Here is a 20,358-nt window from a genome sequence, read left to right as displayed (position 1 = left end):
TCTGTCAGGTGGGGGTGCCCATCCTTCCTGCTCTATCTGTGCCACGACTTTGCTAGGGGGATCAGTGAGGCAGTGCCTAGAAACTGCTTTCGCACTTTGCAAAGCGGTCCCAAATGGGACAGGCAGTTGTGAAGAGGACCCATGAAGAAAAGCATGTCCATCTTCTCTCCTAATGGGGTTACTTTGTCCGTCCACCGTGTAGCTGGTGGACATCTTACCCTCTCGGTTAGTGTGCATTCACGAGCTCATCCTGACCTCATTTGTCCGTCTTTCTGAGCGGCAGCAGCAGGGAAGGAGAGACCAAGGGCTTCGGGATCCAATCAACTTGGCTTTGAATCCTGGCTCTATTTACATCCCCTAATTAGCCAACACAGGCAGGCTGACATGTTTCTATAGCCCAGGGATGCTGCTTGGATTAAAGGGCTCATCCCGGCCCAAGAGGGCTGCTGAATAAATGTTAGTTTCGTATCTTCACACTCCGAGATCAGAGGAGTGCGGGGTCTGTGTTTACACACAGATGCACACCCTCTCTGCATGCAGCTCCAGGATCCCCTATGAACTCAGAAAATGCATTTGACCAATGATTCTGAGAAGGATGAGTCACAGCTTTGCGCCAGATGGCCTGGCTGGGCCACAAACACCGCCCCCACCCTTTCCGTGCCTGGCCAGAGTAGAAGGGTTTCTGCTGGCTTTTCTGTTTTGGGGTTACTGACCTCCAGCTTCCACCACATCGGCAGAGGTCCGCCTCTCAGACGAGCGTCCTTATCGCTTCCTGGAGCCCACGGATGCAACAACCGGGGGGCTTATCTACATCCCTCAGTGCTCCCCAAGCTCCTTGGGTTTAGGGCTGGGTCTTGCGCACATTCTCATCTTTCATTGTTGCTAAATAAATATTTGTCCAATGAATGATGGCAGACACTGCTCTTGCTTGCAAGGAGTATATAGACTGGTGGGCTATATAATTGGGAGGGTAGCGCCATAGAGTCAGTGTCCCACATTCTGTGAAAATCCCAGTGCTCAGTCCATTTTGTCTGTAATTGGTGGGGCTCATCTTGGGAATACCAATTTCCAGTCCAGGCCCAGAGATAGGAGGCCTGGGACACAGCCTGGGAATGATGCTTTGAGGGATGGACAATGTTCCTACAAATGAGAGAGAAGTATGGGACCGGCAGGAGCCTAGACTTGAGGCTAATGCTGCCCGCCTATCATTCTAAGAGTTGGAGAGAAATCACACAAGGGCACACAGTCCCCTTCTCTTCATGGGGTCCTCAGAAACCTCCCAGCCTCCTTTTGAGTTGCTCCAGGCATCCTTGGCTTTGCTGTGATTCTGGCTCCCGGACCCTGCACTAAAAGATGGGTACTGACAGGGAGTCACTGGTCTGCACACTGACCAGGGCCTATGAGGCATCCTGGGGCAATAGTCCCCCTAACAGGCATAGTCTCCCCCAAATCGTGGCCAGGTGAACCTTCCAGCCATTCTATCTCAAGGAGTTTGATATTCAGACCTACAGAGAGGATCAGCAGTTGGTAGCAGGTCATAGAACAGGCAGTAAGCCAAAGATGAGGCAACAGAACCCAAGAGGTTGCCCAAGGCCTCTCAGATGTTAATGCCCACCTGTCATGCTCCACCATCTCCATCCATAGTGCAGATTTGGATCCTGGAGGCTGCGCTCGGGTGATCCGGGTGCTGCTGGCCTTTAGACCAGAGCTTGAGCAGAGGGCAGTGGTTATTAGTGGCAAGACATTAGCAGGTAAGTGGCCAGGAGGGCAACATGAGCAGGCCTGGGGGACACCAGCTGCCGGAGGTCATCAGGAAGACCCAGCCCTAGAGGGGTTATGGCTTATGAGTCTCTTTCCCGTCCTCCTCCTGCACCCTCACCTCCCTGGGCAGTCCCAGCTCCTCATTCCCTGTGCAGACAGCACTAACCCCGACACCTGCAGCAACACCAGTGTCTCCCTCTCACCTCGAAGAGCAGCTGCACATTAGAAGCACTTAGGACAGTCCCACAAACAGTATTTAATGGGTTGGTCTGGGGTGGAGCCTGGGTGTGATGATCTGTAAAACTCTCCAGTGGATTCTAACGGGCAGACGGGGCTGTGAACCTCTGGCGTCATCAGAGTTTCTGAAACTCTGACATGAATATAAATCAGCTAAGGATCTTGTTAACAATAGAGACTTTATCTAGTAGGTCTGAGTGGGGCCTGAAATTCTGCATTTTTGGTGCTGCAGGTCTGAGGACCACACTTTCAGGGGAAATAGCAGTTTTCCTAAGAATTAAAAAAGAGAAGACGGGAGTTAACCACCTCTGATTTAATCCCCCAGCTTAACCCAAGGCACAAAGCAAGATTCTACCGCATTGACTCCCATGAGCACATTCGATCTCAGAGAGTTATACTCAACCTGTCTATACCACAAGCCCACTGAGGGGTGACAGATCCAGAGCGGAGATCCGGTGGGGGCAGTGGAGAGCACTGCTCCCAGCCCTGGGCTTGAGGGCTGAAAGCTTGGTACGTGTGTATTCCCTCTGTGACCCGGCTGGCCAGGGCCCAGAACTAGCATTCCTACTGTCCACACTGGGTTGTCTTTTCTCCCTTCCAGGTTGAGAGGGTGGATAAGCTGAGCTCCAGCCCTGGGTGACTGCCCCAACCTGCCCCGTCTGCTCTCCCCTCACCGGCCCCGCCCCGGGGCCATGCGCACTGGCTCAGACTTACTGATGCCTGCCAGCTGTCTTCTCTCTCTTTTGCAGCCCGGTGTCAGAGCCAGCATCCTGGGGTGACTGCCTGCCTGCCGGCAACAGACCTGACCGGAAGGTAGACTGCAGCACCACCCTCTCCTTGACAACAAAGCCAGAGCGGCCTCTGGGCAGGAGGGAGGGAACAGAGGAGAGGAGACCCCTTCTTGGGTCTCCCCACTGGCTGTGGACCCGGTGCCTCGCAGCCCTGGTCCTCAGCCCCGGCTGCGCATCAGAACGACCTGGGGACGCCCAGGCCTCTCCCCAGCCCAACTAAGTAAGAATCCGAGGGAGTGGGACCTGGTATGAGTAGTTTTTAACACTTATCAGGTAATTCCAATGTGCCACTGTGTCTGTGATGACTCAGCAGCCCATGGGGTAGAAAGTAACTCTTTGAGCAGAGATAGGACAGTGACGTGCTCTCCACAGCTGCCTGCTCTGACTTCTCCTACACTCAAGAATATGGTAAGGACACCTTCTGTTTGGACTTAAATACCGAGTGGGGAAATCATCGCACATTTTATCTCATTCAACCTACAACCCCACGCGAGGGTGTTATTTTAGCTACATTTTGGAGGAAACTGAGGTGTGGAGAGGTTGAGCGATCACACAGGGTCCCACAGGAAGAGCTGGGGCCGGGATTCAGCCCCAGCTCCACTGTTCTTTGGACATGTGAGTTAATCACAGCTGTGGGGATATAAACCAGGGAGACATGGGCCAAAATGGGAATGCCAGTTCTATGTTGGTGCAAGTAGGTAGCGCCCAGCCAGGTACGGCTGAGCTGACGTTTATATTTAAGTACAAAACTCTGGGTTGTGAAGGGGGCTGTGTTCTTCTCTGCCTCTCGTTTCTATTTTCTAATCCCAGTACTGCCTCCTCCATGGAAGCTTCCAGAGCTCTACTCCCTCTCCACTCACTGTCCAAATCAGTGGTTCCCCGAACTAACATCAGCTTTTACAAATTCAGATCACTGCACTCCAACTCAGGACTGTGGGGACTCTCCAGCAGAGTGGTCTGAAAATCTACATTTTTTAAAAAGATTTTATTTATTTGACAGAGAGAGAGAGCACAAGTAGGGGGAGTGGCAGGCAGAGGGAGAGGGAGAAGCAGGCTCCCTGTGGAGCAGGGAGCCCAATGTGGGGCTCGATCCCAGGACCCTGGGATCATGACCTGAGCCGAAGGCAGATGCTTAACCGACTGAGCCACCCAGGCGCCCCTGAAAACCTACATTTTTAACAAGCAATATGGGGGAATCTGACATGTACCTACTCTGGTGAACCAGCGATAGAGCCCCTTCTGCTAAACTGTGGTCTGTGGACCAGCAGTGCTGGTACCAGCTGGGAGCTTGATGGAAGTGTCGCATCTGGGGCCGAACCCCAGGCCTACTACATCGGACTGTGCATTTCAACAAGATGCCTGGGGGATCACACTTTAAATGTGAGAAGTGCGGCTCTTTGTAACCTGTTAGGTATAAAGACCAGCAGCAGGAGCATCACCCAGGAAACCTGGAGAAACCAAATTCTTGGGCCCCACCCTTGACCGACTGAGTCAGGCACCGCGGGAGAGGAGGCCAGAAATCTGCATTTTAGCAAGCCCTCTAGGGGATCCCATGTGCACTCAGGTTTGAGGACCACGGCCTGGACCAGGAGATTACAAAGCACTTTCTCAGTTGGGAGCCTCTTTGATCCTGGCAATCGGTTGCCCTATGCGGGTGCCAGTATGATCAAAGGAGAGCTGGGCCTGGCAGAGCCTTGGAAGCTGTCGAGCCACACGAGGCTGAGTGGGCAAGGCCTCTTCCTCCCCGACCCCCTTTTTGACAGCAGCTTTGAAGGACTAAGTCAACCCTAGTCTTCAGTCTGGGCCTCTTTATTTCTCTGTATTTCATCTATGTATTCATTCACTTCTAGTCCTGCCCCTGCCCCCAGGACCCTGTCCTCCCCATAGCATGGCTCGTCCATGGAGCTTTATCTGTTCTCGCAAAGAACGCACTGGTCAGTGTGCCGGAGCTAACATTTTCCCAGGGATGTCGCGCTATGGGCCTCTTTTCTGCATCTTACTTGCTTGCTCCGCATGGTGCCTACAGATCTCCCCCATCAGTGCTGTGCACTGAGTCTGTGGCTTCCACCTCCCGCCGAGCGCCTCTGGGCTGCACCCAGCTGCCCCGGCCACGTGTCCAGGTGGCTTCCAACGTCTCAGTGCCACCGAAGACGCTGTGACAGACATCCTCCTCCGGGTCTCCCTGTGGACCCGTGTGAGTTCTCCCTAATTTATAGGTGGAGAAACTTGAAATACTTCCAGCCCAAGTGACTTGCCCAGAAAGTGGTGGTTATGAACATGACTTTGGTGCCAGACACATCTGGTCAGATAACCTGGCCTCAGGCCCCTCACCTTTCCGTGCCTCGGTTTTCACATCTGTAAAATGGCGATGATAATAGTATCTAGCTTATGAGTTCATTATGAAGACTAAATGAATGAAAACCTTAGCAGGGTCCCTAGCGCACAGGAAGTGCTCAGATAAATGCTCACTGTAATTTTGCCTTTCCTTCCAGAGCCTGCTTTTTGACTTCTTCCACTTAAATTTTCTGTTTTGGTCTTGCATTATTACTGACTTCCTTGCATGCCCCTTTCCAACATGACCTTCAGCAGTGACCCTAGAAGTCCTCAGAAAAAGCCTGTGGCTTTTTGAGGGGAATGAGCAAAGGCCAGGACTGATTTGGAGATTTTGGTGCATGAATTGGGGCCGGCAGGACTTGTCTGGGTTAGGACAGGCTTACGAGGAGCCTGGGATGGGTGGTGCTCGGCACACTACAGCCGAAGGCAGAGGCACCGGGATTCCCAGAGTTCTGCTAGGCCTGGTGGGAAAGCAGTGCAGGACGCGCACAGGGTAGGCACTCAATACACGGCTGTTCTTTCTTTCTTTAAAGATTTGATTTATTTATTTGACAGAGAGACAGCCAGCGAGAGAGGAAACACAAGCAGGGGGAGTGGGAGAGCAAGAAGCAGGCTCATAGCGGAGGAGCCTGATGTGGGGCTCGATCCCAGAACGCCGGGATCACGCCCTGAGCCGAAGGCAGACGCTTAACGACTGCGCCACCCAGGTGCCCCACACGGCTGTTCTTTTATGAGCTGTATTTAGTACTGGTTTTGTAGTTGGTGAGAGGAGGAGAGTCCCTTCCCCCTGGAGGGAGAGCGGGTGCTTGTTGCCTCGCGTTGCAGAGAATCCCTGTGTGTCCTGAGAGGAGCTGAAAGGGGAGACAGCAGCACCTGAGCTGCAGAGGGGGAGGAGAAGCTGGGGGCCGAGGCTCAGGCCGCACAGGCTGCATGGAGTGGCTTGGCCAGCAGAGGGCGCCACACACCTCCACACAGGGCTGATGGCGGGTCTGGGAGAACAGGGCAAGCTGGGCGCGGGGTTTCCCAGGGACTGCGGGGTTTCCCAGGATGGAAGGCCCCAGACAAACACACCAATTGGTTACCCTGGCTTGAAGATGCAACCACTGAGGCGGCGCACACACACATACGTCTGCGAACATTGCACGCGTGACACGAACTGTACCCACACTTACACCACACACGCACAACACACACACATGCAGTTCACACCCCAAGCATAACACACACAACACACTTGCATACACATGTACAACTCGCCCAACACAGTTATAGGCAACACACTCACTCAATGCACACAGGCAACACCTGCCAAATACTATTGTACACATGTACCCACAAACATGCAAAATAACCAGTACCATGTAACACACACGTGTACAGCACACCGCATGCACCATATACACAATATGCATATATACTAGCCACAGGTACACACACATGCTGCGCACTGCACCTGTACTTGCACCGCGCGCACACAGAACACGCACTTCACACCGCATGAACAGCACACGCAGCACCCATACACACGGACAGCCGAGATAACAGGTTCATACCACACGTGTGCAACACATGCAGCCCACACACTCACACAAGCACATCATGCACACATAACACAGTCACAACAGAATACACATGCACACGAGTACCACCAAAACACACAAAACCAAAACCCGGTCACAACACACACACGTACAACGCATGTCTCACTGTGTGCAAAACATACAGAATCACACACGTACCACGTATACCACTTCATACATCAACATGCACACACAGAAGAACATGAACTCGTGCACGTGTGACTACACACTGCACAACTCATACCTGTGCACAGCGCACCACAACACACGCGGTCACTAGGCACACGGGCACCGCCTAATGCACAACATATGTGTACTACACACAGCACAATGCATACATAACACGCATAGGCACAAACACATATGCTACGCACCCACAGACACGCTTACGCACAGCGCGTTGGCATAATGCACACACACACATCCGGGGGTAGCCAGAGACCCTCTTGTTTGAGGCAACGGTTCTTAGTGGCAAAATGAAGACACTCGTTCTTGTTCTAGGCCAAAGAAAAAATGTACCCAAAGAATTTGAAAACAATATGTTCATCCATTCAGCCCTCATTTCTTCACTGTCTTCATGGCAGGGACCTGAGCATTGAACAAACATCAGTGACTGTTTAGCTTTGGTTGTAGTAAGGGTTATGCAGTCAAACTTCTGAGAGCCCAAAATTGCACCGGGGTGGGCCTGGCTGGGTCTGGATGTTTCCTGAAAAGAGTTTTTTAATCCAAGAGCTGAAGTTGGAGCAGCAAGGTTGGGGTGCGTAAGATGAGTGAGGCACCCACATGCGCGATGTAGGGAGCCACTCTCGGCCGCTGACCCGTATTTGCACGGCCCTGAGGGTGAACACCAGGCAGTCAGGCTGAGAGGGAACCCCCCCTCCCCCGGATTCAGAGGAGTACCTTGTCGCGCTCTTGACTGCAGCTCTACATGGACCCGCTCACCCAGAGGGTCAGAACATGAGTTTGCTTGGCGGGAAACTCTCTGGGTTCTAGGAAGAGCAGTGGCTTATAGGGAAGGGACTTCCCCGAACTAACCAGCCGCCTTGGCCCTGGCTGCTGGACCAGAGCCCTCCTCTGCAGCCAGCCATGGTGATGGTGGGGGAGGACAGGGGATGTACAAGGCAAGCTCAGCCTTTCCTGGGGTCCAGCCTCCATGTTGTCACACTTCCCAGCTTGCCTCCTGGGCGTGGGGCCACCCTGCCAGGCTAGGCTGCCTCGGTGCGGCATTCTAGCCCCTGGGCACTGGGACTGTGCCCTGAGTCCAGTAGATTAAGGAGGGCGGCATGGGGTGGCAGTCCAGGGAGACTGGAGTTTCTTGGATTCCAATCCCTGCTTTGGTACCTGCCAGCTGTGTGACTGTGGACAAGTTACTTGACTTCTATGTGCCTTGTGCTCATACCTATAAAATCAGCCTGATGGTAATACTCACACTCATCTGACAGAGTTATAAGGGCTAATATACGAACAGCTCTTAGATTAAAATCAGGCACATGGGAGCACCTGGGTGGCTTAGTCAGTCAGGCATCTGCCTTCAGCTCAGGTCATGATCCCAGGGTCCTGATATCGAGCCCCACATTAGGCTGCCTGCTCTGTGGGGAAAGAGAGCCTCTCCCTCTCCCTCTGCCACTCCCTCTGCCTCTCCCTCTGCCACTCCCCCTGCTTGTGCGCTCTCTCACTCTCAAATAAAATCTTAAATAAATAAATAAATAAATAATCAGGCACATGGCAGGAGTCACATAAATGTTAGTTTCAATTGTTACTTTGACCCAAAAGGAAAGCAAATAATAGCAGCAGTCATAATACCAAAATGTATCCAGGCCGAGTATTAGAGTTGGAAGGTGGGTGGGACAACATCTGCCCCAAGCTCACTATGTGTTAAATGGATAAAGCTGTTTGACCTGATAGCCCGGGACAGAAGGACGAGACCCGGGTGGGGAAGAGAAGGGCAAGTAAGAGCTCCTCCTTTCCACACCTGGAGGGCTGGTTAACTCACCGGACCCACCCAGAGTTTCTCACTCAGTGGATCTGGGATGTGGTCTGACACTCTGCATTTCTAACAAGTCCCCAGGGGATGCTTCTGCTGCCAGTCCAGGGACCACACCTTGGGAACTGCTGCCCTAAGGACAGTGGAGGCAGAGTGGAGGAAGTTGGCACCCCCTGAGTCTGCAGATAACACCTCAGGAGCTGGGGGAAGGGGAAGCCAGGACCTTACTTACAGTGGATGCCGTACCTCGGGCAGCGCCCTCTGCAGGGAGATGCGGGCACTGAACGCCTCCTCCAGGCTGAGTGGGGTCAGCTCATCTTGCGATACCTCCCCATCTTCCTCCTCGGCCGCCCAGTCCCTCTCTGGGGCCTCTTCATCCTGCCTTCTGCTCGGCTGTTTGATGAGCCGGTAGCTGCCACCTCTCCTGCCCTGGGTCTTGTTCCTTCTGGCCCTGGGTGAGGCCACCGCCACCAGGAGCTGATCCTCCCGCAGCGAGATAAAGGGGGGCAGTCCCTCCAGGGGGCCGTATTCTTGGCCCTCATCCTCAGCCTCCAGCACCCATTCCTGGGATTCCCCGAAGTCCAGGCGGTAGCCAGCCTCTGGGCTGCGCTGGGCAGCCTGGGCTGTGACCGCAGGGTGGGGGGCGTGCGGGGGAGGCTGCAGCATGGCCACCATCAGCAGCACGCATCCCAGCATCAGCAAGAGCAGCAGGAATTGCAGTCTGCATGGTCCATGCCGGCATCGCTTCCTTACGAGCATGTTGCTGGAACTTGCCAAACGCAACAGGTCATATTCAAGTTTGCTTCCTCCTCCAGCTCCAGGTTCCTTCGGGCTTGCAGGAGAACCTAGCTTCCTAGTTCCACCTGGAAGTTTTTTGCTGGTCACTTAACCTGCTCCTTTTTTCCCATCTCACATTTGCCAACAGCATGTATAAGACTGACTCGCACTTACAATCAGGAAGCCAGCACCCTGGCTTCTCTCTGAGTGGATTTCTGTAATTGCCTTCTGAAAGCCCATTCACGGGGTCTTCAAATGGAATCGTTTTGCCCCTTTTACCCCCTTTATCTCCTTGGGGAAAAAAAATTATTCCATTCTGCTCAGGTGTTTGGTCTCACGTGTTTCGTCTCCCCCCCCTCCCCGCCCCTTGCATGAATGGTCAGGTTGCTATGCGATGTCTTGGGGGGAGCTGTGGGTCCTCAGTCCAGCAGAGCTGACAGTCGTCTTCCTTTGGACACTTCAAGTCGGGTCAGATCAACAGATGTGAAGCCGGCAGGCAGCGCCTGATTTCCTTTCACACATAGCTCCGTGCTCCGCTGAGAGCCCTCTGCCAGACACATCAGGAGCCAAGTGTGCGCCTCGCTCCTGGTCCTAATGCCCTCACTGTTCCCAGGCTTTGCACAATCCCACAGAAGGCAACGCCGGGGCAAAATAAACACCGGCCCCGCCAGGACCAAACCCAAACAGGAACATCCCAGGAGTTCAGATTTGAATCCCGTTGATAGGAAGACTTCTTTCCCCACCCACAGGGGCAGGAAAGAGTATTCCCTCCTGGTTCCAGACAGGTGTACCTGCAGCATAGATGCAAACAGCTAGCTGTCTGTTTGCACCCCCAGCCTCCCACAAGTGATCTGGAATGTTAGGCTGGACTCTCCCTCCTTCTTGAGGACCACTGTCCTCAACCTGAAAATGAGGGAAGCTGGGGGGAGATGTTCCTGTAAGCCCCTCCTGCCCACAAGAGCATCTGAATGCCTTCTATACACGGCCACGAAGGGGGCAAATCAGGAGAGGAGTGGCATGGTCTTCAGTTATAAAACCTCCTTCATTCAACCAACAAATATTAATGAGCACCTACTACGTGCCAAAACTATCCGGGAGTGGGAGTCCAGCAATGAATAAAACACCAAAATTTGTGCCTCAGACTGGGGTTTACATTCTAGCAGGAGAGACGGATAATTAATTTAAAAATACAGTGGGTCAGGGGGTGATAAGGGCTAAGGAGGAAAGTGACACAGGGCAAGGGGCTGGGGAGCATGCACTGGGGGTTGACAACGGACACTGAGTGGTGAGGGAAGGTTTCACAGAAGAGTTAGCATCTGTGTAAGGAGGAGGGCCAGGCAGCGATGTGGGCGTGAGCATCTGGGGCAGAGGGGAGAGCAAATGCAAAGGTCCTGCAGCGAGCATGTGCCGGGCCTTCCCCGGAGCAGCAGAAAAGCCGTGTGACAGGAACGGAGGGAGGAAGGCAGAGTGTGATGAAAAACAGGATGAAAGAGGTGAGGGGGGTAAGAGGTGAGGGGGGATCATGGAGGACCTCGGAGGGCATCGTAAGGGATTTTGGCTTTCCTCTTTCCTCTGAGGGAAATGGGAGCCCTCGGGGTTGTGAGCGGAGGACAGACACAATTAACTTAGATTTGAAGGGGATCACTCTGGCTGCCATGTTGGAATTAGACTGGGGGAGCAAAGGGCAGAAGCAAGGAGACCAACTCAGGTGCTATTGCAGTGAGAAGTGATGAAGGCGTGGACCAAAGTGGCCTCCGTGGAGGTGGTGAGGAGTAGTTGGCTTCTGGGCATATTTTAAGGAAGACCCTGTAGAACCTGCTGGTGAATTGATACCCGGTGCAAGAGAAAGAAAGGTTTTGGTCTGGCAGTTGGAAGAACAGAGTTGCTATCAACCAAGATGGGGAAGGGCAGGCGTTGGTAGGAGGAGATGTATGACAGCGGCGGTTTGGGCCATGTGAAGTGTGAGATGTCTCGTAGATAGTCAAGGGGAGGTGAAGGGTGGGCAGTGGGATATGTCGTAGCTGGAGGTCGGGGGACAGGTCTGGCCTGCAGGTGGTGAAACTGCACGGGGATGGTGTCTGAATCCATGAGATCCAAGGAGGTGAGGTAGATGGGAGAGAGGAGGGAATCCAGCGTGCTCAGAGCTCCTGGGCTTCTGGCTGGAATCACTGATTAAGGGTGACCAACCGTCATGTGATGTGCGTTTTTTCTGATGACTGCAGGACTGCCAGGCTGCCCAGTAACCAGGAGTGGAGTGGGGAGGGAGTGGGGAACTGCCACTGGGTAATTCCTGAAATGAATTGCTCGTTGTTTCTATTTTGATTTTGATCTTAGAATGGGAACTTAAACATCTCATGGAAAAAAAATGTTTTTCCTTTTGATTCGGTTGCTTCTTCCAGAGCTCCAGCTCAGTGTGTGTGTGTGTGTGTGTGTGTGTTTGTCTTCCGTGAAGACATTCAGAGTCAGAGGTGACATGGTGGGTTATATGTGATTGTTCTTAATAGCCCAGCATAGCGTCCTGATGGACAGCAGTTAGGATTGCTGGATTGGACCATATTTTCCAAATCCCACATCAGGGTGTGGTGGGGTAGAAGTTATACGGCTTTCAGTCAGGTTCAAGAGGCAGACACTCTGGGAGATGGAATTTGGAATTTCTGGGACATTTTGAGGTTAACAAGGATGATTCCAGGAGACTTTCAGAGAACAAGGAATGTGCAGTCTCCAGCCTCAGGGCAGAACACCCTTCCCGACCCTCTCCAGCAACACTGGTTTCAAACTCACCAACCACCTCCCCGCTCAGGGCCTTTACCTGGCTGATCCTTTCCTTGAACTTTCCTTCCCCAGAAAGCCAGCCATAAGGCTCATTTACTTGCTTTCATTTTCTTCCAATATTGCCTGTTCAGCGAGGCCTCTCCTGACCCACCTTTCACACCAGAAGCCCCTCCATCTACACATGACGTTCTGGTCTCTTGCTTTCTTTGAGAATCTCTGTAGATTTTCCCAATACTTGATAAATAAGATAACTCGGTTCTTTGTTGTCTGTGCCCCCATCCCACCCCCATAAAAGGTTAGCTCTACAAGCAGAACTGTTCCACTGGTCCATTCACTGCTGTTTCCCCAGAGAACTGTGTCGGACATAGAGTGGGCACTCAATAAATATTTGTCAAATAAACTTAGAGACAACAATATAGCTATTCTGATTCAAGTCAAGTGAGGTCGGGTGTCCTCTGAGACTTTGGGATTCTGATCGGCCCTAAAAGGGTTGCACACAGCCCATAATCAGAGGATGATACTTGAAGCCTGCTAAGAATGAAATAAAATCCCCACGCGCTTCCCGCACGGACAGAGTCACCCTGAGTGGAGGGAGCCGCAGGTCCCAAGCCACGGGGACTTAGCTTCTTATCCGCCTATTTTCTCTTAGGCCACAGCACCTTTAGTGTAGAAAAGTCTGCTATTTGCCTAGAAAAAACATTCAGTCTTCAATTCAGTCTGGTAGCAGGTCAAAGTGCTTGAACAAGTCAGAGACTGAGAGCCTTCACTGAAGGAACAGTGGACGTCAGCTAGTAAATCAGCTCTCTGCCGTGCAACAGGACACCTGGCCCGGGGGGGGGGGGGGGCGGGGAGCGGGGTTCAAGATGTCATCAGCAGGTGAATGTCCAGTCCCCATTTGGTTCCTGTCTGAACTTGAGGTGAAGAGAAGAGCCAGAAACAAGATGAGAAGAGAAAAACAGTTCCCCCCAGCGCTTGACCACAGGCACGTCCTCGTGTGAGTTTGTTATGCTATAAGGTGATGGCTGTTCGCTCTCTGGCCTCCGCTGTTAACGGTTGCTGCATTTTTGTCTCTCCCACATGGAACTCAGGGCCCGGCTCAGCTACACATGTCAAATGCATGGCTCTTGGAGATGAGACCTGATGTCCACTACACATTGGGCACTGAACGAATTGTTGACAATAAGGTAACAGCCTGGGATGCGTACCAATGTTGGGCCTTAGAAAGGGGAGGAGGGAATGTGAGGCCATGCAAGCCCCACCCCCTCCCCTCCCTCAGACCACCTGACAGGACCAGGCCTGAGGTGGCCAACCTCACTCCTGCTTCTCTGATACAACCCATTCGGCTCAGCTTTCCTTGTGCACAGATCGTACTGGGAAAGAACATTACCACCAATTAGGGAGTAACCGTGTGTGTAAATACCACAATGATAAGCATTGACGGAGAGCAGTTTTTACACTGGGCTACATCAAGGGAGGAGTGACATCTATGAAGCTTGTAGGTCATCTTCAAATGCAAGGGTGACCAAGAACAGAGGCCCTTCTTAGGCCCTTGCTAGACTTCCTGAGCTAGAGTTGATGGGGCGGGGGGGGGCAGGCATCTGCGTTTTCACAAACCCTCCGGATGCTTCTGATGTCTGCAAAGGGTGGAGCGCTCTCTCATAAGGAACGCACCTCCCTCAGTGTATATAATCGTCAGATCTCTATGCCGTACACCGAAAGCTAATATCACATCATATGTCAGCTCTGTTTCAATTCAAATAAAAAATTTTAAAAATATAAAGGATACATCTCCTTTAACATGACAGAGAAGTCCAAACTCAATTTGCTTCTTTCTGTCTTTCTCTCTAATCCGGGACACGTTCTTCCTGGGCACGAGTGGGAAGCACGGGAGCTCAGTTTTGCGTGTATAAACCTCAGATGTGCGAGGCCACATTCTCCTCAGTGTGGGTTCATGAGTTCATTTGCGGCAAAAATAAAAACACTCATCTGGCCTCACACATAAACCAGTCTTAGGCCGTTCAAGGTTTCTCCATCCTCTCCTTGTCCCTGGGGCAGGGTCTAGGTCGTGGGTGCTACCCAGGCCCGGGCGTTGAGAGGGAGCACACCTGTCCTCCTCTTTGCTCTTTACCCATGCCAGCCTCCCCTGAAAGCGCCCTGGTCCCATCCGGCCTCTGAAAACCCTTACAGAGTTTCTGTAAACTACCTGCTCTCCAAACACAGGGCTTGCTTGGGCCACAGGCTTCCCGAAGCACAGCCGCGCCACTCTTCTCGGGGGGCATAGGGAGCTCTGTGAGACCACCTCACACCCACCAGCCTAACCCCCGCGTAGGACTTTTCTCCTGCTCACACAGCATGCTGGTTGAAGAGGACTCTGGGGGCTTGTCACTGCCCCGGACTGTACTGGAGCATGGGGACACTGGTCCTCTCTCTCTCTAGGGCTTCTCTCATTTACCTCCATATACACTTTCTGCCTTGGAGATTGGCTCGGAGGAGGGGCGTAGGGCACTTTCCAGGGATCCCCTGGGATCCAGGGTCTCTTTGCTCTCCCTTCAACCTTTCCTCTTCAGGACTAGTGGGTTTAAAAATAGATACATTTAATATATTTTCTTTCATTCCCAGAGAGACTGTAGCAGCTGTGGCTGACCCACCGCACTAGGTCCCTTGGCCTCGCTCTGAGTTCTCATGTGGCTGCAGATGGACGCTGGCTACGCCCACAGACAGCGTGCCACAGTGCCCGCCTCTCCCTGCCCGCCTGCGGGTCTCTCCCCCATTGGAGAACTCACTCCCCCTTCGTGCAGAGCGAGTCAGGAGTGCTAGGAACTTAACTATGGGAGCAACTTTAGGTTTAAGGAAAGGAAATTGGTGGATAAATGCCTCCAGTGAAAAATACCGCATAAACTCAATGCAACTCTTCTGAGCTCTGATCTACATAATTCATTAGAGAATTCCTAGCAGCACTGAGCTCCCACAGGGGCAGTCTGCTCATCAATATATCCTTTCTCCACCTTCTCCCTTCTTTATCTCGTTCTCACCACCCCCTCGCTTGTACTTCTTGGTTCTCTTCCCAAATAAACTGCTTACACCCACCTTCTTACCTCAGGGTTTGCTTTTGGGGGAATCCAGAGTAAGACAGGGATGCCAGCAAGCATAAATACTTGATCTATCCCTTTTATTTTCTGGTTGTGGAGGGAAGTAATTGCTGGGAGGGGTAACTTCCTATAGTATTCTGCAAGATTATTTCTGTTCTTTCTGTGTAAGTCTGACTGTGACATGTTTCCTGATCTGTAGTCTGTGCAACGGAACGGATAGCTATGTGATCAGTTCTCTTTCAGATCTAAAGTCCTCAAAAGAGGGAAACATTCTTCAGCATGTTCTATAGGGTGCGTAGAATAATATGTTGCAGGGTAAAGGCCATGCCTGACGCTGTAGAGACAGCCTGTCTTAAAAAACACAGTTAATCTCAGCAACCCTAACAGTATTTTGGAATTCATTCTAATCACCCAATTCCACTAAAAAAAAATTTTGTTTAAAGATCCTGTTATTTTCAAGTCACAGTTATGTATTTTTTTAAAAAGATTTTATGTATTTATTTGAGAGAGAGAGCAGGAGTGGGGGGAGGAGCAGAGTGAGAGGGAGAAGCAGACTCCCCGCTGAGCAGGGAGCCCGAGGCACGGCTTGATCTCGAGACCCCAGGACCCAGAGACAATGATCTGAGCCGAAGGCCCACACTTAATAGACTGAGCCAGGCACCCTATGATTATGTATTTTTTAAGGGCAACGACTTTTTTCTCCTAAAAACACATACTGAGAAAATTGGCCCTGTTGCTCAGTAGCACCAGGTGGTGTCAGATGGGGAGGCCGATCATGGACACTAAACTTATTCTCTATGGATCCTTCCAGATAGGGCGGTGGGGAGGCAAGAGCACCCCTGACTCTGTCTGCCTGGGGCAGCCTAGACTCGGGCAATGGCCATGACCCAAATCAACATCTTGCTGAGCCCAGAAACAAGACTTCAGACAGCTCCTGCCAGCTCCCAGCAGCAGATGTACCAGGAAAATGACTCCATACAAATTCAGGCGGTGTGCATTTCAGCTGCATGTGGTGAGAACACTCCAGGAGAGTCTCTACTTACTTCTTCCATCTTTTCAGCTACCGCTGACTCTCTTGCCCCTCTGAATGAGCACCAAGATTCTCATAACCACCTTCGGACTAGCCACGTGAGCCCTCTCTGGGTGACATCAGTCACTGTCGATGCTACGATCTACTCTCAACAGACTGCTCAGGGGACCTTTGGCTCTTGTACAGAACAGGAAGGATCTGTTGGTAGTCTTCAGGTGGTTTTTTTTTTTTTTTTTTTTTTTGGTGGGGGGGTGTTATGTCCCTATTTAGTCTATTGAACCTGAAAAGCCAAGCATTTAATTTCTTTGTAAGCAGCATTCTTCAGTGCCGTCCATTCCCCAAGGCAATGAGGATGGGCGCCAGTGGTCAGAATAGGGAAGGGCTAGGGCACAGAGGCAATTAGGGAGAGCAAACTTTTCAGTCATCCTGCCATCTGATTTCCAGGTGTCTTTGAAGGTGTAAGAGGTCTGGGAGAACAATGTGCCTCTGTCCTTCCTCATTCTTCTAATCCTGAGAACAAAGGTCTACTTCCTGTCCTGGTGCAAAAAGCAGGGTGAATGCACCGTGCTCTATACTTGAAAACGTGTAGCTTGTGGGTGCACGTGCCTGCGCATGCGTGCATATGCATTAATACTACACGTTTGAAATAGACTTTGCAGATGATTACACTGACTCCAACTGGGGTTGAAGGGATTAAAGATGCTGGCAAACTTTTGAGAGGACCTGGTAGACTAATTACCGTACAGGGCTGAGTAGAGGGCATGGTATGGATTTTGGAGATAGAGATGTGTTATGTGACCGGTATATGAGGTTTGAAATACCTATAATGATTCTTTCGGAAAAGCACTGTGAAGCCCTACTGGGTGTATTTATTATTGTGTTGTCTCCTTTCATTCTGAAGACATTACTGAATATCCACCAGGCAAGGTGCTTGGCATGGTGAATAAAAAGATGAATAAGACATGGCCAGTAAGACAGGTCCACAAGTTATTATAACCTCACACTGTGCTGGGACTACTGCTAGAGATGCGTACAAACTAATATTTCGGTACATGTGAAGAAAACAAAATAAAATGTAAAGGCCTGACACTTCTCCAAGCCTGTTGGTGAACAACAAAAGTGCAATTACTTCTCCACCCGCCCATAGGCTGTAAGATCTTAGAAAGCTCACGGGATCTCCTGTGCTTGGCTCCTGCTGGTGCTGTGACTTCAAAAGGGCTTTTTAGTAGTGTGTTAATAATGAATTAAAGCCAGATTGATTGCAGCTTCGAGGCTGCCACTCTCAAAGCCTGGCCTTTGGTTCTGTGAGACATCGACAGAGTTAAGAAGGAGTTTATAGCAGATGACCTTGAGGGAGGAGACTAATCCTGCCATGGATGATTAAGAATTTGTTTACACAATTTCCCATTCGGTCTTGATCCATGGAAGGTGGGTCTAGAGGGAACATTTTTGTTTTCACCAGCTCATTTTAACCATATAGAGAATCCTAATCATATGGAGAGCTTCTTCCTTATCAATCCTGTTCCTGGACTTTTTCCTATTGCAGCTTCAGGAAAATGGATAGAGAGACACTGAACTAGAGAGGCCTTGGTAAAAGAAGTGAATTCTTGTGTCAGTCAGTTCTCAGGTTCTATTTTGATCTGGGAGAATCTAAACGATGGGAAAAGTGGAAAAGGAAGAGAAGAAAGAGGCAGGAGAGAGAGCTACCATGAGAGAGGCTAAGTTGATCTATATAATAAAGAGGTGAGACAGGAGAAAAGGGGAAAAAAGGGAGAAAACCCTATGGACTGGGCATAGAGAGTGAGAGATGTCGAGTTTAGAGGAAGAGATGCTCTGAACTAATTGCAGGGAACAGAGGACGAGAAGAGAGGAAAGGAATTTTAAGAGGTGATTCTGTTTTGCACTTATCAATAGCAGAATACACGTTCTTCTGAAATGCATATGGAACATTCTCCATGATAGCCCATATATTAAACCTTAAAACAAGCCTCAATAACTTAAGGATTGAAGTCATATTAAGTATGTTCTCCAGCCAAGAACAATCAATACCAGAAGGAAATCTGAGAAACTTACAAATATGTGGAAATTGAACAATACACTCCTTAATAACTAATGGGTCACAGAGAAAATCATAGGAGTACTTAGAAAATACTTTGAAATAAATGAAAATGAGGATACACCATACCCAAACTTATGGCATGAACCTAAAGCAGATTTAGAGGGGAATTTATAGCTTTATATCTATATTGAAAGAGAAGAAAAATTTCAGATCAAACCTATTCCACTACTTCAGGCTACTGCAAAATGAACAGTGAACTAACCCTAAAGCAAGCAGGAAGAAGAAAAAAATAAAAATCTTGGGGTTTTTCTCATGTAAGTATTTATAAAGCTGCTATGTAGTATTTCATTGACTGGATGAAGTATTCAGTTAATTTAACCTGGTTAATTTAACCAGGCTTGTACCGATACACATATAGGCTGTTATCAAATTTTTTTAAAATTTTTTTTTTAAAGATTTTATTTATTTATGTGACAGAGAGACAGCCAGCGAGAGAGGGAACACAGGAGGCGAGTGAGAGAGGAAGAAGCAGGCTCCCAGCGGAGGAGCCCGATGTGGGACTCGATCCCGGAACGCCGGGATCACGCCCTGAGCCGAAGGCAGACACTTTAACGACTGTGCTACCCAGGCGCCCCTGTTATCAATTTTTTGCTCTTATGATCATCTTGCCTTAAATATCCTTAGACACACAAAATCTCACATGTATGTGCATATATTTGTGAATTCTTGGAAGTGGAATTTCTGGGTCAAATAAAATATGCATTAAAAACTTTAAAGTTATTACAAATTGTGCTCCAAAGAGGCTGAATTAATTTACACTTGCAATAATAAAATATAAAAATGCCTGTTTCCCCATAATATTATATACCAGTATAGAGTGTTAGTAGCCCTTTTAATCTTTGCCTACCTGATAAGTGAAAAATGGTATCTCAGCAACAAAAGCTCTAAGGTACCTAGTAATAAATCTCATGAAATTTGTGGGGCAAACTATAAACTTTACTGAAGGAATAAAAGTAAACCTGGAGAGAAATAGCATGATCCTTGGTGAAAAGACTCAATATCATAAAAATCTGAATCCTCCTCAAATTCATCTATAAATTCACTCTCATTTCATTCAAAGTGCTAACTGAGCTTTCCATAGATCTTCACAAGCTATCCTACAATTCCTACAGAAGGGTAAAGAACCAAGAATGCTAATTATGAAGAACAAAGAAGGAGATCCCTCTCCCCGGATATCTAAATTTATAAAGCCATAATAATTTAAACAGTGTGGTACTGGCAAATGAATGAGAAAGAGATCAAGGGAACAGAACAGAGAGTCCAGATACAGACTGATAACATTTTTAAAGTCTGATGATACCAATTCAGTCAGGGATATGGGGGATGGGGACTGTTCACTGGCGGCAGTAAACTGGTACCTTTGAGGGGCATTTTGGCAATATCCAGTAACGTTGAGCATGCCCATATTAGACAGTACAGCATTTGCACTTCTGGAAAAATCTTTTGATATGTTCACCAAAAAAACATGTGCAGGGATATTCACCAAAGCCCTGTAATGGCAAAAAATAAGTAATAACCAAAATGTCCACATAATGTCACATAGTGAAGTCCACACAGACAAATCTCTAAAACATCATATCGAGTGAGAAATTAGGTTGTAACAGGACAGTGTAATATCCGTGTGGATTTTTGAAAGAATCAAAATGATACTACATATTAAGCATATGTGGTAAACATAAAAATTATTAAAAAGTAAAACACTTTTAGGAGGTGAGCACTGCTGGGAATAGAGGAAAAATGGAATAGAGTAGGGGCAGGGGGTGTAGCTGTATTTGTAACTTTAAATATTAATTAGAACCAAAGTTCTGAGGCCAATATGACCACAAGTCAACTTTTTAAAGACTTGGAGTGTAAATACATGTCAATTACATTATTTTCAGTATG

The 20,358-nt window shown here is 49.7% G+C and overlaps 1 protein-coding gene and 1 long non-coding RNA gene across 5 annotated transcripts in view; one reads left to right on the top strand and one right to left on the bottom strand.

The window, feature by feature from the left end:
• Positions 1-10,155, bottom strand: part of GALNT15 (polypeptide N-acetylgalactosaminyltransferase 15) — a 47,715-nt gene extending 37,560 nt beyond the window's left edge. For 2 of the 4 annotated variants that reach the window (XM_026496955.4, XM_026496956.4), the window contains exon 1: positions 8,920-10,155. In XM_026496955.4, the coding sequence (XP_026352740.1) occupies positions 8,920-9,446 (527 nt within the window). In that variant the 5' untranslated portion in view covers positions 9,447-10,155. The remainder of the gene's footprint in view (positions 1-8,919) is intronic. The other 2 variants (XM_044383378.3, XM_044383379.3) reach the window with 1 other exon arrangement.
• Positions 10,156-10,851: 696 nt separating this feature from the next.
• Positions 10,852-19,193, top strand: LOC125282046 (uncharacterized). The gene is made up of 3 exons (XR_007189172.2): positions 10,852-10,957; positions 13,325-13,420; positions 18,892-19,193. It is a non-coding gene; the product is annotated as an uncharacterized LOC125282046 (long non-coding RNA).
• Positions 19,194-20,358: the final 1,165 nt, after the last annotated feature.

The sequence above is a fragment of the Ursus arctos genome, unplaced genomic scaffold (genome assembly GCF_023065955.2).
Source record: "Ursus arctos isolate Adak ecotype North America unplaced genomic scaffold, UrsArc2.0 scaffold_20, whole genome shotgun sequence".
Lineage (NCBI taxonomy): Eukaryota > Metazoa > Chordata > Mammalia > Carnivora > Ursidae > Ursus > Ursus arctos.
The sequence above is the reverse complement of the archived record's forward strand: the minus strand, read 5'-3'. Positions and strand labels throughout refer to the sequence as shown.